The sequence below is a fragment of the Bos javanicus genome, chromosome 26, assembly GCF_032452875.1.
Source record: "Bos javanicus breed banteng chromosome 26, ARS-OSU_banteng_1.0, whole genome shotgun sequence".
NCBI classification, from domain to species: Eukaryota; Metazoa; Chordata; class Mammalia; order Artiodactyla; family Bovidae; genus Bos; species Bos javanicus.
The window spans coordinates 11,441,775-11,463,490 of record NC_083893.1 but is presented as its reverse complement, the minus strand read 5'-3'; the positions used below and the strand labels follow the sequence as shown (position 1 = coordinate 11,463,490).

The following is a 21,716-nucleotide window of genomic DNA, read 5'->3' as shown; positions in this document are numbered from 1 at the left end:
TACAAAAGCAGAGAATTTTAGCTATTAATTTACTCAACCTATTGTGTTATTAACAATATGTAAAAAAATAATTTGAAGGTACTGCAATAAAAAATGAATATAAAAGAAAGCCAAAAACCATTGTTTAATAAAACAACTAAAAGACAGGCTGATCATCCAATCCTAAACTAACTAAATATAAAATTACCTAAATTTCTATTTATGAAAGGCTACTTAAAAACCCTTAAAGCACTGTAGTTTGTATTTTAGTCACTGAGTCGTGTCCAACTCTTTTCCAACAGTATGGAGTGTAGCCCACAAGGCTCCTCTGTCCATGGGATTCGTCAGGCAAGACACACTGGACTGGGTTGCCATTTCCTTCTGCAGGGATCTTCCTGACCCAGGGATTGAATCCATACCTCCTGCATGGCAAGCGGATTCTTCACTGCTGAGCCCTGACAAGCCCATAAAGGCTTTATATGCTATAGTTATAATGTAATTTTTAAAAGAAAATATCCCTGCTATTAAATAGATGAACTTTAGCAAAATTGTACAAACTAGAAACAAGCTTCTAAAACCTAATGTCATTTATAGTTCTACAGAGATGGACATACAGATATAGACAGATATATCAATAGAATAGAGCTACAGAGAGATACAGATCTTTATGATCTGTGGAATCAAAGCACATTTAAGTTTCTTTCACCCCAGAGCTCCCCACCCAGTTTGCTGAGGCTTAAACTTCTAAGGGTTACACGGTCTTGTCCCTTTTATGTACAAAGCATTCATAGCTTAGTTTGTAGAGATCAAACTGCCATCTTCTAAGTTTTCAAAAATTCATCTCAGTGCAATAGTGAATTGCATTCAATGCCAAGATAAGCAAGTCAACATTCTTAGTGAATTAGTCTCAAGTTGTATAAGCTATTTTAAATTATTTTAAACCAAAAACATATTCTTTATTTAATTTATAACACAAATAAAATTAGATTCTTACACTGCCTTTACATGTGTTTTCCACATGAAATTTTAGGTTCTGAAATTTGTTAATAGTATCCTCTTTTTGGTCAATTTTATCCATCAACTCTTGAATTCTTTGATTCTGCATAATTATTTTCTTTGGGAAGGAAAAAAACAAAGTTTAGTCAATGTACTTTGGGGATAACTAGAATGCAAATATGATACAGTTTAGAACTGCTTCAAATTTTAAGATTAAGCAAAAAAACAAAACAAAACAAAACAACAGCAATACACTATGCATAGCATGACTTTATTTTCATTTAAAAAATTAACATGCCTAAATATAAAATGAAAGAGAAGCAATACATCATAATGGATAAGAGGAATCAGGAGTCACATGATCTGGGTTTGATTCCAAGCTTCTCTACTTTCTAGTTGTGAACCTCAAGCAAGTTATTTAATGCCTACATAAAAAAATAACAGTATCTGCATCATAAGGTTGTTGTGAGACTTAGACAACTAAAGAACTTAAAAGAGTTCATAGAAAATGTTCTATAAAAAATACATATATGTGTGTATGTATGTGTATATATACATAAAATAATCTCTAAGAGCTACCAACCAAGTTGGTTTGGATTTGTTTTCAATGTAAGAGAGACATTACGGGGGACTACTGTACCTTCTATTTTACATAGTTTAATATAACAGTATGTTTACAACTAGCAGCTATTTTTATAAATAGGAAAAAAATAAAAGGAAAGGAGAATAGGAACTGTCTAAACAACAGCTAAAATGTCTTGTATTGAGTACATTATTTTGGTTATCTTTTTAAGTACTGGGTATTAGATGCCAAGATTTCGAATTATTTATATCTGATCATATGTTAAAATATTCAGCTCTTTAGAAGAACAAATGTAAGTTAAGAGAAGGTCAGGAAAAATATTAAGTTTAGAGTTTTAAATTCACTTCACCTCTATGTATCCCTGCAATTTCATACTTAGATCTAACAATGTCAAATCCATCTAAAACCACTTAGAGTAATTATCTGATCTGAAGGTATAAAGTGCAAGAGATTTTTCAGATTCTGATGCTGCACACTGATCAGGCCATATCCTAAATTTTAAAACAGTAACTTCAGACAAGATAAATACTATTTAAATAATCTATTCAATACAATGTACCTGGTAAAAGAGTGACATAGAGATGATTCTCTGGCAGCACATACAGATCTAAGATGCCTTCTAAAGGAAGAAAGCAAGACACAGAACTACAATCCTATTTGTATAAATTTTTTAAAAGATGTATGTTACACACATACACACACATATATATACACATATACAAATAAAATCTTTTCTGGAAAGACCAAGAAACTTTCCAGAGACCATATGTGGAAAGAGGTATGAGAGTGAAGGCACTTATATACTCATTAATTATCCATACTGTCAATTTTACTTATTAATTTCCTTATTAAGATAAAATAAAGCTTAAACGCATTACCTTATTAGATTTCTCAAGCTCTTGAACCAATGAATTTAAATTAATTTCTGATTCTGAAAAAGTAAGAATATTAAAAATAAATATCTAAGCACCTAAAAAAATATATCACTAAATAAACATGAAACATAAGCTGCTACAGTAGACACTTCATTGTTATACTCAGGAAAAAGAATTTTCACAGCACTAAAAGTACACAAACAGCTACAAATTCTACCACCAGAGAGTACTGTTTCTGAAAAAGCTACTTTCAAAACCCAGGGCAAAAATGAATGCCATCTGCTCAATAGTAGGAAATTTCTGGAATAATGTCAGAAGAGAAGTAGCTTATACCTTTCTGATCCACTTCATAATGAGGCATGACTTATCTGCTATTTTCCACCCATCTTGTTCACACAGAAAAGGGCAGCGTATTTCATCTAATACTTGAAACTCAGATGTGACAAGTCCTCCCAGTCCCCCACCACCACACACACACACACACACACACACACACACACACATAAATGAACAAACTTCACAGCTTTACAATTTCCTATGAGATTTCTTAATTTGCTAATAAAGCTATACTTAGGTTTTGGGTTTTCCTGAAAGTCTATTTTCTAGTAATATTAGTCTAAAAGTAAAGAAAAGGAAAAATATATTTTTACTAGTAAATTACTGTAAACTCATACAAATGGTAAAATATTAAATGTTACCTCCATCATTTTCTGACCACTTTGTAAATAAGCTGCATAAATCTCATACTTACCAACTGTCTTTTTAAGAATTTGTAACATCTACATAGGGATATAATACAACCACTTACCACTTTCTCTCTTTTTTAACTCTTCTCGGGTTTTGATTAATTCTTCTTTGGTTTTAGCTAATTCAGCTTTAACTTGATTAAACTTTATTTCTAAACAAGCAATAGCTTCCTGGGGGTCAGCAAGAGATGCAATATATAAGTGAGCAATTTCAGCCTGTTTCTTAATACCAGTGACATCATCTTGAAGAGAATCAATAATATCTTCAATTCCTACATAATTATGTCCTTCCTAAAAATAGCAAAAACCACATGCCTAATGTTAACAGTGGCTTTCACTACTTCAGTGTGGTACCATCTAGCATGTTTTAAAAACAAATAGCAAAACAAATGCACAACTTACAATTTTTTAAACATATTATTTATGTTTTTCTATTAGGTGACTATAGACATGTTTATGTTTTCTTATATAGAAGTAGCTCCAAATATGAAAAAGATGTGTTCCATTAGTCATCTTCTATTTTATGGAACATGAGACTTATTTCTCCATAAGAACAATGTCATAAACTGTACGTTGTTTATGTACAGTTTACAGAACAATTATAATTACCTAGTTCAGGTATACTCTTAGTCATATGAGTCTTTAAAATATTTTTTGGGCAAGCTGAAGAAACAAATCCTCATTTTCACAATTCAGACTGAATCCCAAACTATGTCAGGGACACAGAATGATGGTTTGAGGGCAAGAGCCTAGACATTATCATCGTGGACCGCTGAACTGAGTAATTAAAAAACAAAGCAAAACAAAAACAACCAACCATTCCAAAAAGATGTGATTAATTTCAGCTTCCATAGAAGCAGCAGAAAAGAAAAATGTTTCTTAAACAGTAGAGAACGGTTATTCAGCCAAGCAAGAATGATTTTTCTATATATATTTTTGTTTTAATCAGAATAGAATTAAATGATCCCACAAGTCTGTCAGCCCCATAAAATTCTTGAGTTTAAAACAAATCTGAGTGGGTATCCCATAATCAGACAAAAAGCAATCTACCTACAAACAACACAATGACTCAAGCAACACCAAACTGAGATATAAACATAAAAGCTACTTTTTCCTAAGTTCAATAGCTATACTTAAACTATTTGTGTTTATATTCCTAACAAAGCACACTTACTTAAAGTTACATATTAAGTTTTTTTTAAAATTCTGAAGTATATTAAATTATCACTGATGTTATATACTAAATCCTGGTACCTATACTTCATGTATTTAATATTTCAGTTAACATACTTCAGTTTCATCTTTTATGGCATGATCTTCATTCTTTGGTTCCTCCTGAGCATCACATTTACCAATCAAATCCTTGAAAATAGCCAAACGACATTCAGCATTTTCTTCTAAAATTTCTCGTTCCTGAAGGAGAGTTTCCCTTTATAACAGAAATAAATCCCATTAAGAAACAGAAAAACCACTACTTTACATTTTTATTTTAAATTTCTAAGGTTAAGCACATTATAAATTAAAGTAAAAGTGTGAAAATGTTAGTTGCTGAGTCATGTCCAACTCTCTGAGACCCCACTGACTAGCCCACCAGGCTCATCTGTTCATGGGACTTTCCAGGCAAGAATACTGAAGTGGGTTGACATTTCCTTCTCCAGGGGATCGTTCTGACCCAGGAATAGACCCCAGGTCTCTTGCATTGAAGGCAGATTCTTTACCATCTGAGCTCAGAAAGTAAATTAAAAGACTTATAAATTAAAAGTCAATTTAAATGCTCACTCATATATAATTCACAGTCACCATGGGGATTAGTAATAGCTATTTTCAAGCTTGCATAAAGGTTAGAGTTTAGAAGTCACCTAATATAAAAAAGCAAAAATAAATTTTTTTCACAAGTAAATAAAATTTTCAATTTTTATTAGACATGAACAAAAAAACTTACTTAAAGTCAGCTTCTCGTTGGGCCAAATACTGAGTAAACTCCTGTGTAACTTCGTCACGAATTTTAAATTCCAATGTTAACTTTTCCTTTCTTTCATTTATTAGTTTTTTTTTCAAATCTTCTATTAAATCCAGAAGTTTCTAAAATATAAATATTAAAATTCTAATTAAAAAGCAAATAAATTCCAAGAGAAAGATATTCCATGTGTTTAAAAATACAACTTTTCATTTCATTACTATGTTTCTTTTTAACAAAGATAGTATTTTCACTAAAAACTATGTATATGCAGAGATTGATTAATGTGAAAAATCAAGTTCGTCTCACCACATTTTAGAAACACAGTTCAAATGTCTGTCTGGTTACACAAAGAATGAAGAGAAAAGAAAATTTGAGCATCTATTATCTACTAGGAACTACTTTGCGGAGTTCATATTTTATTTCATTTAATCTACACAACCCTTTTTATACTTAGTAGGAGCACTCAAATTTCCTAGGTAGGGAAAGTAAGGACCAAGTCTGTGGTAAATGCTTAAGTCTGAGTTTAAAGTTAGTCTGTCAAAATATAAAGCTGACATGTTACACAGAGCAGTTACTGTGAATCCCCAGTTTTCAAAATGGCAAAGGGAGATATTACGTATTTTATTGGGTTTCTATAACTATCCAAATGTAAGCAACAACTCTGTCTTTGAAAGCACACACATAATTAATCATTTAACATGGACAATAAACAATAAAACAATTAAAATTTGACATTATAGCCAGTATAGGTATGTAAATTATAGCAGTCAAGAAAACAGCCTGATAGCCTTTTTTTAAGGTTTCTGATTAAAGTTTCTCAATAAGAAACTAATAAACTCTCTCAAAGCTACAGATCTTTCACTTTCTCAACTTTATATTTGAAAATATTTTACAGATATCTTGACTTTGAAATTCTAAGAACTTCTACTGAGGAAATAATTTTATATTTTGGCTATAAAATAGACACTGTGTTTTTTGCAACAATGAGTGGTTATATGTAAACAAAAAAAAAAAAGTAAAATGCAACTTGAAAGTCAAACTTAAGAAATGGGTTCAACTATAGCACCATCATACAGTGAAACTACTGTAATGAATTATGATGACATATTTACAATTCATAATTTCCACAATTTATTTTTAAATGAAGAAAATCAGTTAACAATATTGTAACAAACAGTAAAAATCTATTAACACGATAAGTAGATTTAGAGACATTTATATTTATTTCCCTTTTTCTTTTTCTAGACTCTGTCATGATTATATAATATTTTTATAATTTTAAATAACCACAGACTTTTCCCACTGTTCAAAACAATAAATATTTAATAGTAACTCACAGTAACTATTGAAGAAGAGGGGCTTCCCTAATGGCTCAGATGGTACAGAACCCATCTGCAATGGAGGGGACCCAGGTTCAGTCCCTGGGTGGGAAAGATCCTCTGCAGAAGGGAATGGCAAGCCACTCTAGAATTTCTGCCTGGGAAATCCCATGGACAGAGGAGCCTGGCAGGCACAGTCCACGGGGTCACAGAGAGTCAGACACGACTTACTAACACTTTCACTTTTCACATGGAAGAAGAAATGTGGGAGACTCAGAGAAATCTGTATGAAAACCTTGGGAAATTGGTTTCTTTCAGTAATTCTCAACAACTAGTTTTCTACCACTGTTAGTATATGATAAAGTATTGAGTGAAAAAAATTCTGGTTGGTTATTCAAGTTAAATGAATTTTAAGCATAGATATGTTACTATCAATATATTTCATAACGATCTTTAATAATTTCATAATGATCTTTAATACTGACAACCCTCTAATTAATAAAATGCTAACAATGTGAAGCATGAGAAGCCTAATCATTTTAATTTTGAGAAGTATTACAAAAAACTTGGATGAAATTTTAATTTTGAAGTACCTAGTAAATATTATAAGATATGCATTTACACTACATAATCCTACATATATGACATTATTTTTCCTTAATAAATTCATAAATGACCAACTTAATAAGTTTAACAAACATTACATTGATATATAAACTTCAGTTTTGAGATCAAAAAAAAATTAAAGGACGACTATTAACAACTTAGCCTAGTTTTTCACTGAGGGAAGTACTACATTACAGAGATCCAGGGTAAAGCATGTTCAATCACATGGTGACCAGATAAACTAGGACTAATGGCATCTGAAGCTTTCATCTTCATTCCTAAGCAACACAGGCACAACAATGGCTTTCAGGGACACTGGAATAAACTATTAAGATGAGAGTATTTAACTCAATACATCACTGATCTATTTAAACGTCTATAGTCCAAAAGAGTACTATGATGTCAGATGTGTCAACACCACTCAAGTCAGTTAATGAGGGGAACCAGTAATGTGGACATGATCTATATTTCAGAACTGTGTGCATGCGTGCTCAGTCACTCAGTCGTGTCCGCCTCTTTACAACCCCATGGACTGTAGCTCGAGAGGTTCCTCTGTCCATGGGATTCTCCAGGCAAGAATATCAGAGCAAGTTGCCATTTCTTTCCCCAGGAGATCTTTCTGACCTAGGAATCAAACCTGCATCTCCTGCCCTGGCAGGCGAATTCTTTACCACTGAGCCACCTGGGAAGCCGTATTTCAGGATTAATGAAACTTAAATATATGTATGAATTTTATTTGGACAGAAATTATAAGAAACACCATTAAATCTTATTTGTTTCTATAAATATAAGATGATCAAGTGATTTTTTAAAATAGAATAATCGGTACTAGGCACACATTTTGCACTCTTGTACTTAAGACTGCAAGGTAAAATTTTGGAGGAGTATGCTAAAATCACAGGGTGAAACGATACTGGGGAACAATGAAAAGAGACCTGAAACACAACACCGAGTTAACTAAAACTTGGCTTCACCAAAAATGGAGAAATTAGACACTGTCTGCCTCCTAATGTGATTCAATGGGAAATTCATTCAGAACTTCATATATATAACAAGCTTGCCTAAAGTGTTAAACCTGGATCATCTTATGATAATTATCTTATGATAATAAGATGATCCAGACTGGAGGTTTTTTACAAGACAATTAACCACAAATTTTCAAAAATATCTATGCTAGATTAGAGATTAACTAAAGAAACGTGATAATCAAAAGCAATGTATTGAATTGTAGATCAAAAACAAAGTGGCTATGAAAGGAAATACTTGGACCACTAGAGAAATCTCGATATGGACAATACAACACTATGTTACTGTATTAATGTGAAAGTGCTTAGGTATGAAAATGGCCTTTTGATTGTGAGGAACACGCCCATGGTCTTGGGAAACATGCTGAAGTAGTTAGTTGTAAGGTGTCATTATGTCTGCATCTTGTTTTCAAATGATACAGGCAAAAAAGATGTGTATTCACACTCACAGAAAGAGAATATAAAAATGGTAAAATTTTAACAACTAGCAAATCCAGATGAAATGCAAATGAGTATTCCTTATATTTGGAGAAGGCAATGGCACCCCACTCCAGTACTCCTGCCTGGAAAATCCCATGGACAGAGGAGCCTGGTAGGCTGCAGTCCATGGGGTCGCCAAGAGTCAAACATGACTGAGCGACTTCACTTTCACTTTTCACTTTCATGTATTGGAGAAGGAAATGGCAACTTTCAAAACATGTAATGAAAGATAAACTTAGTGTATTGTTGGAAAAAATGGGAGAAAGAGCCTTAAGAATTACTAACCATAACTTCAGAATAATAAATAAGCCAATTTTAGAAGTATGAGTTAATACATACTCTCTTCCCCGCATGGCTACTAAAAGCCTTATCATCCTCTAATGTATCATCTAGATCTTCATCAATAAATTCAGTTTCCACATTCTGCTTTTCTTCAGCTTTTTCTAGATCCTCAACCAAATCTTCATCTTCCACCACATCTTCTAGGCTACTTTCCCATGAAATCGTGGATCTTTTTTCATTTAGTATTTTATTATCTGAATTATTAATATCTAATGATTCATCTTGAGAAGATTTGACAGGTCCAAATGATTTCTCTTGAGAGCAATTTAAAATATCTGGAACATAAACCTGGTAAAATATTGAATGTAACTTTTAAAACAAAGGCAAAAACTGTCAACAAAGAAAAAACAATTATAAATTTAAGTCAAATGACAACTTGAGAATTAAAAAGAAAAATCTATCCAAATATAGAAGGAATTAGCATACTCAAATACATATTTGATAAGAAAAAAGCTAATTACACATGTATACTACATATAAATCTACTTTCCTGGGTTAAGGTCTTAGTACTATTCCCAGCAGGTGGTTTCCTGATTAGCCACTATATAAGCCAGACGGACAGCAGAGCATATAGTTCGCTGCGTACTTGCAATTTGTAATGGGTAAGTTATTTATTACTGAGGTCATTTTCTCTTAAGCAGGGGTAACTTTCAATTTTTTTCCTATGCCTACTACTCAAATATTACATTTTTAATTTTCAATTATTTTCTAGGTTTACAGCTGTAAGTGCAAAATTATCTACTCTAAGAAAAAAAATCATTACTACTCTAATAATACAAAGCTTAACAAATTCTGAAATTTAGCTATATTTACTTTTTGTGCAATGGCTGAGAACTTCAACACATTGAGTGTCTCATCATAGGTAAAAGAACATTGGCTAATGTTGACAATCATACATATCTTCCCTTTACCATTAAAAAAACTTTGAAAATAGTGGGTCAATTTACTTTCCCGGAAAGGCACATGCTGTTGAAACCTATGGAAAAAATTTTCAAAAAATCAAAAGTTAAAACAAGTCTTGTGAAGTCAGGATACTGATAAATTTTACAAAGAAATAACATAACAACCATGGACTTAAATTCTAGGTTAGTGATTAGTTTCATTTGTACTAGTCATTTTCTGTTTATTCATGTTGTTTTCTTTAAACACTGCTACTATTATTATTAATACTGACAATAATAACCAAATAGGCAAAATGTAAAGGAAGTCACAATGAAGTGGGTTGTGTTCTCTAGTGTATAGCAATTATGCAATATATAAACCTTAACTAGAAAATGGTAAAGGCTGGATTTATCATTTACTTAGCCTAAAATGCTAGTTAATACAGAAATCTACCACATCTAGAAAAACACAGTGCATTAATAAGAATAATATGGTTTCAAAGTCTGTTAATAAACCAGCATTAGAAGCTTATTATCTAAGTTGTCTGTTGATACATATTTGCTATAGAAAATACTGTGTTTACCTGAGTCACTGGCATTGACTGATAATGCTTTTCATTTCTATCATTCCTAGTCATTATGTAAGAAGCAAGTTAAAAACAAAAGAACTTTCTAAAACTAGCAAAGCTGAAAGTGTAAATATTATTAATATAATCCTTGATATGCTGATAACATGTTCAGCAACTCTTACTTTGACTTTTCGCTATTCTTCAAAACACTGATACACTTTCCCAGAGTCAATAAAGAAGTGTTGATATTCCCGGTCTCTCTTAACCTTTCACCTTCATTCTGTGTCCTCATGCTTCGTTCTGAGCCAGCAAGATCACATAAAGACAATCTAAATTAACCAAAGGAAAAAAACTTTAAAAAATTCTTCAAAACAAAAAAATTCAAAATAATAACAATTTAAACAATGCTCAACTTACTCACTGACTCGTATTACATGTGGTATTTCTGAATCTTCAATCTGTAATATTCTAATGGTAAATATGCTGTGACTAAAAGAAATAAACAAAGATTACATATTATCATTCCTTCTTTATTTCTGCATTCTAATAGGAGAGGCAAGCATCTACATCAATATCTATTTTCACCCTAATACTGGCCATCATCACAGTACTACATTCTCCAACTAGCCATCAGGTATCTCAGTTTAGTGCTCCACTGCCACCTACATAACACTCAACTACTAAAACCAAAGAGCTTATCTTTCTTTCACTTAGCCCCAGACCCTTCAAATTTACTCTTCTCAACATTCCAACTTCTATGAATGAAGTAATTCATAATAAAGTCTCAATTTGCTTACAAAGGTATTACTTTTAGGTATAATGTACAGCTAAATCACTTGAATCAAGCCAAGTATACATTTGGCTTAGATGCCTACTAAATATTGGCTTATCTGGATTATATGTTGTCCTTAAGCCATACATGGGAGACGGGGCTCTTTCCCCTTTAAGAGAAAATCTGTTTTAAGTATCTCACTGTTCAAACTTAACATCCTTTTGTTTCTCATTCTCCAATCCCTTTCATTAAAACATCCTTCCTTAGCCCTTTGAAATACTGGCCTAACTCAGTATTTATAGTGTCTATGTTCATGGAGTAAGCAGAAAAAACCCAGAGAAATGTCCTATATTACAGGCAATTAAAACATTGAGCTTAGATATTCACGTATAGAAAGAATAAAAATACTTCACTTTGAGTGCAAATTAGTAAATTGTATGTTAGAACATGAAATTAGTCCTGATAATCTTATCAGACAACCTACTGTCTGATTTAATCTTAAATTAGTTGTATTTAAATAAGCACAGCTACTAGGGCTTCCCTATAAGCTCAGTTGGTAAAGAATCTGCGTGCAATGCAGGAGACCCAGGTTCAATCCATGGGTCGGGGAGATCCCTGGAGAAGGAAATGGCAATCCACTCCAGTATTCTTGCTTGTAGCATTCCACGGACAGAGGAGCCTGGCGGGCTACAGTCCATGGGATCGCAGAGTCCGACGGGGCTATGTGACTTTCACTTTCACTTTCAAATGAGCACAGAACACCTGGGTGCCTCAGGTCAGGCTTATACCACAAGATTTACTCCTTACCTTCTACTAGAAGCATTGTTCAGTTTTGTGAAAGCAACACTCTGGTGCTTTGTTCCTAGCTTTAAAAGTCTATACGCTTCTTTGGCATCAGATACTTGAATCCACTGTAGATCTTTAAAAAATAAAGAGGCACATATCAATTTACAAATGTACAGCATTTGCTATATAATGTAATCTCTTTGAAGATTTGTAATCTCTTTCCTAAAGACATATAATGAAATCTTTCTTTTAATAACACGTCCTAGGTATAGCCAACTCAGCTATCTCATATTCCACTAGAAAATAAATACACAAGACGAGGATATTATAATGATTTTCTAGCATAAACACAAAAAGTAAATGTTCTTCAACAGTTTGCCAAAGGGAAAATTAAAAATAGGTTAAGATTCCTCAGAATTAGACATCGGAAAAAAAAAAAAAAGACAAAGTACATTACAGAGTAAACCTAGATAATTAACTAGCTATGAGATTTTAGATAGATTGCAATTCATTTGTGAGTCATGAAATCAAATTTCTTGAGCCATAACTAGCATTTTGTAAAAATGAAGTAGAATGTACAAAACACCAAAGTGTATTCCTTGCAATGAGGGTAAATATAATGATCATTTTCAATTGTAAATATGCATACACACACACACATGCGTGCAGGTGGAGAATCATGATGTCATTAATAAGTATTTCCTGCTGTAGGGTAGTGATTTTTAAAAGGTTGGAAAAATACCACTGTGGTATACCTAGTAACTCCAAGGTCTGAATACTGTTACAGAGCAGCAGAATAATGTGAATATACACATACAGCTTTTCCCATTCCCTAAAATCCAATCAATAATACTCCAGAAACAAATTACTAAACCCTCTTACCTTCAGATTTAATGAACATTCCAAAACATATTTTCAAAGCACAAACTACTCTTACTATCTTGCTATTAATAAATAGTATAAAAACTTTCAATTTCCAGTCTGCTTTCTTATAACAAAGCCTAGAAAGAAACTTCAGAGCAAAAAAGGAAACAATACTCATCAGTATACCTTTTATGAAAGAATAGCCCTTTACATCTTGCGAAAGGCGCAGTGTCTTTCTCTTTTGGAACTTAGATGATACAGGAACAAACAAATCGTAAATACATTCGTTGTAAATCTCAAAGAAAGATACCCACACAGAAAATTTTCTATTAATATCTATGTTCAAGTTTGAGTGTTCACAATCTTTCATGGATTCTTCAAACTCTGGGATACTCAAAGAGTTTGTTAGACTTCCTACAGAAAATAAAAAAAAGATAATCACAAAATTAAATAAGATAATAGGCTATTATCTCATTATCTTTTAAGATTCCCCAGCTTGAAAAACTTAAGTATACAAATCTTCTAATTAGCAGTGTCCAAATTTTTTTGGACCAAAGCAGATAAAAATATTTGTGTTAACCAAAATTTGGCTTTTTTGTTTTGCAAATATGTTAACAAACCAAAATGAAATTAAACGTAAAGGACAGAGAAAAAAATAGTGCCACTCTTGAATTCAACATAAAAGTTAACAATCAGTAAAAGTTAACAATCAGTAACAATCAGTTATTAAATCCAAATAAAACCTTATGGTGACTGGCATTTCATATAGTTATGTACCACTTTTGAAGTATTATTGACTGTGTCATTAAAGAAATTAAATCACCAGAAGTGATTCAAAAATTAAAAGTCTTTTAAATAATCAACATCTTAAAAGTATATGAGAAAGGAAACCTTACCATAAAGAGCACCATAACTGTCATTATGCATAACAACCTGAAAAAGATTTCTTAAGTTAAAAAATGTTTTTTGTTAAGATTAAATAACCAGTAATTACCTATCCAAATAAGTCACCAGCCTTACATCTACTCAATTCAACAACCTAATAAGAAATTTGGGGAAACTACAGAAAATATTCAAAGGAATACCGTCATATATGATCCCTGCCACTCAGAGGCAATTACTATTAATATCTCAATATATTCCTTTCTATTCTTTTCCCTACACTGATTGCATTGTAAGCTTTCTCTCTATAAAATTAAAAATTATTAACAAACATTTGTGGCTGCATAACTGACTAGATGTGATGTGAAATGACTTAATTAAATACTATTAAGATAAACACCTTAGTATATTTTTTCTTTCTGTAATTTAATTGTTCCCTTAGGCTATATACCTTAATCTGAATTGATAGATGAAAAGATAATGAACTTTTTTTTAGGTTCTCACTCATAATATAGTACTGCTAAATTGCTTTGGAGAAATACAGTTTACAATCAATCTATGGAAGTGAAAGTGTGTATCTCATGTCATATACCTGAAACATATAATACTGTACAGCAACCTCAATAAAAAGAGATTTTTAAAAAAGAAAATATGATCTCAAGTTTTTAATATTTTAATAATTTCACAGGCAAAATAATATTTTAACTAGATAACCTGTTGGAGAATTTTTTTTCAATATTAATGACTTGAATTTCCTCTATGAATTATCTATACAAATATCCACCAATCTCCACAAATCTTGTTAAAATATTATTTTACTTTCAGAGAGCATAATCATGGACTCTGAACTTTACTCTCTACTGAGCAACACTACTTTGAAACCCTGATTTCTAAATTATTTAAAAATTAATCCCCATCAGTGTTTTCAATATATCCAGAAAGATTGTTACTAGTTTTTAACAATTTTAAAATAAACATGCAAAAACATAACACAAAATCCAAAAGGCACAGAAGGAAAAAATAGACAAGTATAACTTTATTAAAACATGTTTTAATAAAAAATTATTTTAAAAAAAGGAAAAAACAAACTGATGAGACACGTGAACTAATGTAGTAACAGATTTATATGTTAAATGAAAGAGCAAGTTATAGAATGTCTATAAAATCTCATTTTTGTTCAAATAAAAGACCATTATCCCACATATAAAAAAAAGGAATAAAGATATACACAACTGTTTATATATGACTATATTTACGTGTGTATATGAACTTCTCCAAGCCAGGCTTCAGCAATATGTGAACCATGAACTTCCTGATGTTCAAGCTGGTTTTAGATAAGGCAGAGGAACCAGAGACCAAATTGCCAACATCAGCTGGATCACGGAAAAAGCAAGAGAGTTCCAGAAAAACATCTACTTCTGCTTTATTGACTATGCCAAAGCCTTTGACTGTGTGGATCACAAGAAACTGTGGAAAATCCTGAAAGAGATGGGAATACCAGACCACCTGATCTGCCTCTTGAGAAATTTGTATGCAGGTCAGGAAGCAACAGTTAGAACTGGACATGGAACAGACTGGTTCCAAATAGGAAAGGGAGTTCGTCAAGGCTGTATATTGTCACCCTGCTTATTTAACTTATATGCAGAGTACATCATGAGAAACACTAGAGTGGAAGAAACACAAACTGGAATCAAGATTGCCGGGAGAAATATCAATAACCTCAGATATGCAGATGACACCACCCTTATGGCAGAAAGTCAAGAGGAACTCAAAAGCCTCTTGATGAAAGTGAAAGTGGAGAGTGAAAAAGTTGGCTTAAAGCTCAACGTTCAGAAGACAAAGATCATGGCATCCGGTCCCACCACTTCATGGGAAATAGATGGGGAAACAGTGGAAACAGTGTCAGACTTTATTTTTCTGGGCTCCAAAATCACTACAGATGGTGACTACAGCCATGAAATTAAAAGACGCTTACTCCTTGGAAGGAAAGTTATGACCAACCTAGACAGCATGTTCAAAAGCAGAGACATTGCTTTGCCAACAAAGGTTCGTCTAGTCAAGGCTATGATTTTTCCTGTGGTCATGTATGGATGTGAGAGTTGGACTGTGAAGAAGGCTGCGTGCCGAAGAATTGATGCTTTTGAACTGTGGTGTTGGAGAAGACTCTTGAGAGTCCCTTGGACTGCAAGGAGATCCAACCAGTCCATTCTGAAGGAGATCAGCCCTGGGATTTCTTTGGAAGGAATGATGCTAAAGCTGAAACTCCAGTACTTTGGCCACCTCATGTGAAGAGTTGACTCATTGGAAAAGACTCTGATGCTGGGAGGGATTGGGGGCAGGAGGAAAAGGGGACGACAGAGGATGAAATGGTTGGATGGCATCACTGACTCAATGGACGTGAGTCTCGGTGAACTCTGGGAGTTGGTGATGAACAGGGAGGCCTGGCGTGCTGCGATTCATGGGGTCGCAAAGAGTCGGACACAACTGAGCGACTGATCTGATCTGATGAACTTCCCGGTGGTTCAGTGGTAAAGAACCCGCCTGCCAAGGTGGAGACGCAGGTTCAATCCCTGGGTTCAGAATATGCTCTGGAGAAGGAAATGGCAACCCACTCCAGTATTCTTGTCTGGGAAATCCCATGGACAGAGGAGCCTGGGGGGCTACAATCCATGGGGTCACAAAGAATCGGACATGACTCACAGACTACACAATGTATAGACGTACATAAAAACCTCAGTAGATTTTATTATTTTTGGTATACCGAGAAAAAGACCAAAAAGGATATGCTCATATCTGTTAATATTAGTTTTTCTCTTCAGAAATGAAATTATAGAAAATTATTTTTTATTTTTCATATCCTCTTGTTTAGATTTTGTATATACACATTACTTTTACAAATAGAAAAAGGATTTTAAAAAATCAGTATATAGAAAGTTGCTGTTTCTACAACAACCTAAAATGATTAAAGAACATTTACATTTGTTTTGTTTAAACATTTCAGCTGTTTGTACAATACAAAATGAAGAAATGTCTTCAAAAAAGCTTTTAATCACAAAGAAAAGACAACAACTACAACAAGCTATTTCAATACAGGCTGAAAACAACCTGAAGAGCTAATAAAAGGTCACAATTATGTGTATTTTATCTGCTAAAATACTCCCATACCTCTTTAATTTGCCGAAGTAATGCACTTTTGCTAGCGACTTCTTCTTTCTCTTGGTCTGGTGATAACCGTAAGTATTCTCTGGACCTATGTGGTTTAAGGTTCATCTTTGTATACAGTCTTTCCTGAAGACTATCAAATAATACATTCAAAGTTCGAGGAAGAATGCCAGTATTTTCTTCTGTGCCTATGACAAGAATTTGTGTTTTACAGTCTCTCAAAGTACTAAGGAAGAGTAAAGAAACATTGTTGAGCTACCAAGACTCCTTTTATACCACCAATAGGCAAGAGTAAAAAGCTAAGACAAAAAGTGAGGAAAGTTGCAGATTACTCAGTGTTCCATCACTTTGGTTTTCATTGTATAACTGACATTTATCAGCCTATTAGTCTGATGTAAAACTTGAAATTTTACATTCAGATCCGATTTTAAAACTGGCTATCATTCATTATCACAAAGTATAAAAGTAAAATAAAATATAAAGTGTTTCCCTGGTTTTCTTTGCTTAATTCCTTATGTTACATCAGTCCTTTTCCCAAGTTTTCAATCATCATTTAATTCTCTATCATATGGGTAAAGCAGTTTTACAAATTAAGTCAATCTGATTTAAAAGCCATGGGCAATACACATTCAATATGCTATTACTATTAAAAACAGAGTAAATTTGCAAGGTAATGGAAACATAACTATAAGTATTATGAAAATGAGCAAATATTAGGGCTTCCTTTTTTCTTTCTACCAAAAATAAAACCATTTACCTTGAAACGTGTAAGTTTTTCCAGAATTGGTTAGCCCGTAAGTAAAAATCAGCCGACTCTGTCCTTTCAAGAGGTCTTTAACTGGCTGCAGAATGCAACCCTGGAAGAATTCCTTCTGTGTAGTTTCTGGGCCAAAAACCTAAACAAGCATTTTTTAAAACAAGTAGTTTTAGAAAATTCAAGTTAATTAATAGTCATGAGTTCTACCCTTTAATATTTTTAATATTTAAAAGATCTGTCTTACAAGACTCATTCTTAGAGTTGACATATCCCCAATCCCAATAGATACAATTCCTAGTTTAACTACTGCCAAAAGTTTTCACGATAGAAATCTGATCCAGCCAATAACCTTTCATCTAAACTGTTAAAAGAACATTTCCACCAACCACAAAGAGACTGTAAGATTTTTACAATGATTTATTCACTTCCAATTATATGTTTATACACCTAAAAGTTGAGCCCTACCATTGAGAAAAAAATACCAGAACCTAAGATCTAAGTTTCATAAGCACAAGGTGTGTAGAGTTCATTATATACAATTAGGTAGCAATTCTGGAGAAGGCAATGGCACCCCACTCCAGTACTCTTGCCTGGAAAATCCCATGGACGGTGGGCTGCTGTCTATGGAGTCGCACAGGTGTGTAGAGTTCATTATATACAATTAGGTAGCAATTTTGGAGAAGGCAATGGCACCCCACTCCAGTACTCTTGCCTGGAAAATCCCATGGACGGTGGGCTGCTGTCTATGGAGTCGCACAGAGTCGGACACGACTGAGCAACTTCACTTTCACTTTTCACTTTCATGCATTGGAGAGGGAAATGGCAACTCACTCCACTGTATCTGCCTGGAGAATCCCAGGGATGGGGGAGCCTGGTGGGCTGCCGTCTATGGGGTCACACAGAGTCGGACACGACCGAAGTGACTTAGCAGCTGCAGCAGCAGCAATTTAGCTCAAGCCAAGTCTTTTTATCTTAAAAGAAAAATTTTCAGTTTCATATGGGTACCTACCTTGGAAAAACTGAATTTTTGTGCCATCTGCCCAGAGCTTTTCTCACTTAAACGACCAAGGGTAGTATACTGAGGATCCTTCAGGACAACAGTCTGTGAATCCAGAATATACACACAGCCCTAGAACACAAATAATTAAAAACCCACAACAAGTACATTAAAATGATGATATTGTGCTCACTTAATGGAAATAAACTATAAAATTAAATTCAGCACCAACCTCAGACTCATGTTCTTTTTCTGGCTGTGTGAATGGTCTTACTCGAAGACAAACTTGGAGATAATCTTTAGATTCAGAACTGTTTGCCTTAAAAAGGAGAAAATATTTTAAAGATACAAAATGTAGAGTTTCAGAGATCACCTTTCTTTAAAGTGGCTGATTGTTATAGAATAATCTGAGATTATACAAAACCTCTAAGCAAACAGTGACTCTTCTGTTTTCATCCATTTTATATTTGTTTAAAGAAAAACAAATCTGTTTTAAAAAAAAACAAAAATGCCAGAGAAGATTCAATTTTCCCTGCCTTCTATATTTATATTTAAAGTTTACAATATGCTTCTTTGGCATAAAACTGTAACTTTTATAACCAATACAAATAACAGGGCTGAAAGTCACTAAAACATAGAAGAGTAGAGTAAATCACAAGTCCCCAGAATACTCAATTAACCCAAATGCTCAAGACCATCATGCATTTTTTATTTATTTATTTATTTTGGTGTATTATATTCTCCTTACTGCTTCCTTTAAGAAAGGAATTAGCTTAGTTCATTTTTTAAAAATAATTTTAAAGAAATGCTTTATATTAAAAAGTAAAAAGAAAACAATTACATGAAAAACACAATTCACCAAACAAGACACAAGAAGAAAATTTGAATAACCCTATACTTATTAAAGAAATTCAACTTATATTCAAACAAAATAATCCTATATAAAAACTCCAAACCCTCCAAAAACCAATACCATTTGCAATAACCTGGTAGTTTATTGGTAAATTCTCTCAAACATTTAAGATTATAATTACACAAATTAAAGACTAAAACTCTAAGAAAATGGAAAGAGAACACCTTTCAATTAATTTGAGTTTGACATAACCTGAATACCACAATCTGACAAAGATATCCTCAGAAAAAATTACAGAACAATATCCCTAATAATTATAAGATAAAGGCAAAATGTTCTCCAAAGTGTTGTACCATCTTCTATTCCCACAAACAGTGGATAAACATGTCAGTTGCTCTGTACACTCACCAGTGGATGGTGGGGCCAGTCTTCTTCATTATCACCCTTCTAGTGGGTGTGAGGGTGGTATCTGATTGTGGATTTAATTTATGCATTTCCCTTATAGTGAAGAAGAACTAGAGAGCCTCTTAATGAAAGTGAAAGAGAAGAGTGAAAAAGTTGGCTTAACATTCAGAAAACGAAGATCATGGCATCCCATCCCATCACTGCATGGCAAACAGATGGGGAAACAATGGCTACAGTGGCTGACCTCACTTTTTTTGGGCTCTGAAATCACCGCAGATGGTGACTGCAGCATGAAATTAAAAGACGCTTACTCCTTGGAAGGAAAGTTATGAACAACCTAGACAGTATATTAAAAAGCAGAGACATTACTTTGTCAACAAAGGTCCGTCTAGTCAAGGCTATGGTTTTTCCAGTAGTCATGTATGGATGTGAGAGTTGGACTATAAAGAGAGCTGAGCACCAAAGAATTGATGCTTTTAAACTGTGGTGGTAGAGAAGACTCTTGAGATTCCCTTGGACTGCAAGGAGATCCAACCAGTCCATCCTTCCTTTAGGAAATCAGTCCTGGGTGTTCATTGGAAGGACTGATGCTGAAGCTGAAACTCCAATATTTTGGCCACCTGATGCAAAGAGCTGACTCATCTGAAAAGACCCTGATGTTGGGAAAGATTGAAGGCAGGAGAAAGGGACAACAGATTGCTAGATGGCATCACCAACTCAATGGACATGAGTTTGGGTAAATTCCAGAAGTTGGTGATGGACAGGGAGGCCTGGCGTGCTGCAGTTCGTGGGGTCGCAAAGAGTAGGACGTGACTGAACTGACTATTACTAATGATGTTGAGCACCTTTTCATGTCTGTATTAACCCTATGTATAGCTTCTTTTGTTAAGTATCTGTACAAATCTTTTGTCCATTTTTATTAGACTGTTTTCTTATTATTGACATGTAATTGTTTTAATATAATCTGAAAAAAAGTTGCCTGTCAGGAAAAAAGAGAGGCAAAAATTCCCTAACAAAATATTAGCTAATACATAAAACAGGAAAGTATATCCTAACAAAAAATAGTTTATCCTAGTGCAAGGTCAAGCTGGCATTCAAAAATCAATTAGTAGATTAAAAGAACAAATGAGAAACTTTCATCACTACTAGATGCAAAAGAAGTGCATATGAGTGACTTGAATTTGATACACATATTCAACATCCATTCATAATAAGAATTACAGGCAGACTGGAACAGAAGGGAACTTCCTTAACCTGATAAAGAGCACTTATAAGAAACCTATACTTAACAGCATATTTGACGACAAAAGACTGAATCAGAGAAGAGTAGCAAGATGAGTAACAACAAAGGGATTTCTGCTTTCACCACCTCTATTCAACACTATATGAGAGGTTCTCAATGTTTTAGCCTAAGTCATCAGTTGAAAGGAGGGGGAGAGGAGGAAAGAGCGAAGGAGAGGGAAGAGGAAGAAGAGAAGAAAAAGGAAGAGGGAAAGGATGGGAAGGAGAAATAAAATTGTCTTTATTCACAGACATCATGAACATCTACATTTTTATATGTTAAAAATATGACAACACCTTAAAAAAAGTTACCAGAACTATTAAATGAGTTCAGCAATGTAGTTTGATAGAAGACCAATATGCAAAAAGTAACGTTTCTGTATATGCTTGGAAGAAACAGAATTTGATTAAAAAAAAAATACCATTTGCAATAACCTCAAAAATTATAAACTAATTAAAGAAAAATCTTAACAATAGATCAGGAACACCATACACTGAAAATTAAAAACATTGCTCAGAGAAATTAGAAGGGACCAAAATAAACAGAGATATGCCTCATTCATTATTTGGCAGACTCAGTGTTAAGATATCCAATC

General features: G+C 33.4%; 1 protein-coding gene across 3 annotated transcripts in view; it reads right to left on the bottom strand.

Annotated features, from left to right (window-relative positions):
• The window catches only part of KIF20B (kinesin family member 20B), an 84,377-nt gene that overhangs the window by 51,265 nt on the left and 11,396 nt on the right, over positions 1 to 21,716 (bottom strand). For 2 of the 3 annotated variants that reach the window (XM_061402761.1, XM_061402762.1), the window contains exons 3-18: positions 18,814 to 18,900; positions 18,594 to 18,713; positions 17,585 to 17,723; positions 16,831 to 17,015; positions 13,680 to 13,716; positions 12,970 to 13,197; positions 11,941 to 12,052; positions 10,779 to 10,850; positions 10,544 to 10,690; positions 9,725 to 9,887; positions 8,909 to 9,199; positions 5,122 to 5,261; positions 4,470 to 4,608; positions 3,242 to 3,470; positions 2,437 to 2,489; positions 974 to 1,093 (exon numbers count right to left, since the gene is read on the bottom strand). In XM_061402761.1, the coding sequence (XP_061258745.1) occupies positions 974 to 1,093; positions 2,437 to 2,489; positions 3,242 to 3,470; positions 4,470 to 4,608; positions 5,122 to 5,261; positions 8,909 to 9,199; positions 9,725 to 9,887; positions 10,544 to 10,690; positions 10,779 to 10,850; positions 11,941 to 12,052; positions 12,970 to 13,197; positions 13,680 to 13,716; positions 16,831 to 17,015; positions 17,585 to 17,723; positions 18,594 to 18,713; positions 18,814 to 18,900 (2,262 nt within the window). The remainder of the gene's footprint in view (positions 1 to 973; positions 1,094 to 2,436; positions 2,490 to 3,241; positions 3,471 to 4,469; positions 4,609 to 5,121; positions 5,262 to 8,908; positions 9,200 to 9,724; positions 9,888 to 10,543; positions 10,691 to 10,778; positions 10,851 to 11,940; positions 12,053 to 12,969; positions 13,198 to 13,679; positions 13,717 to 16,830; positions 17,016 to 17,584; positions 17,724 to 18,593; positions 18,714 to 18,813; positions 18,901 to 21,716) is intronic. The other variant, XM_061402763.1, reaches the window with a different exon arrangement.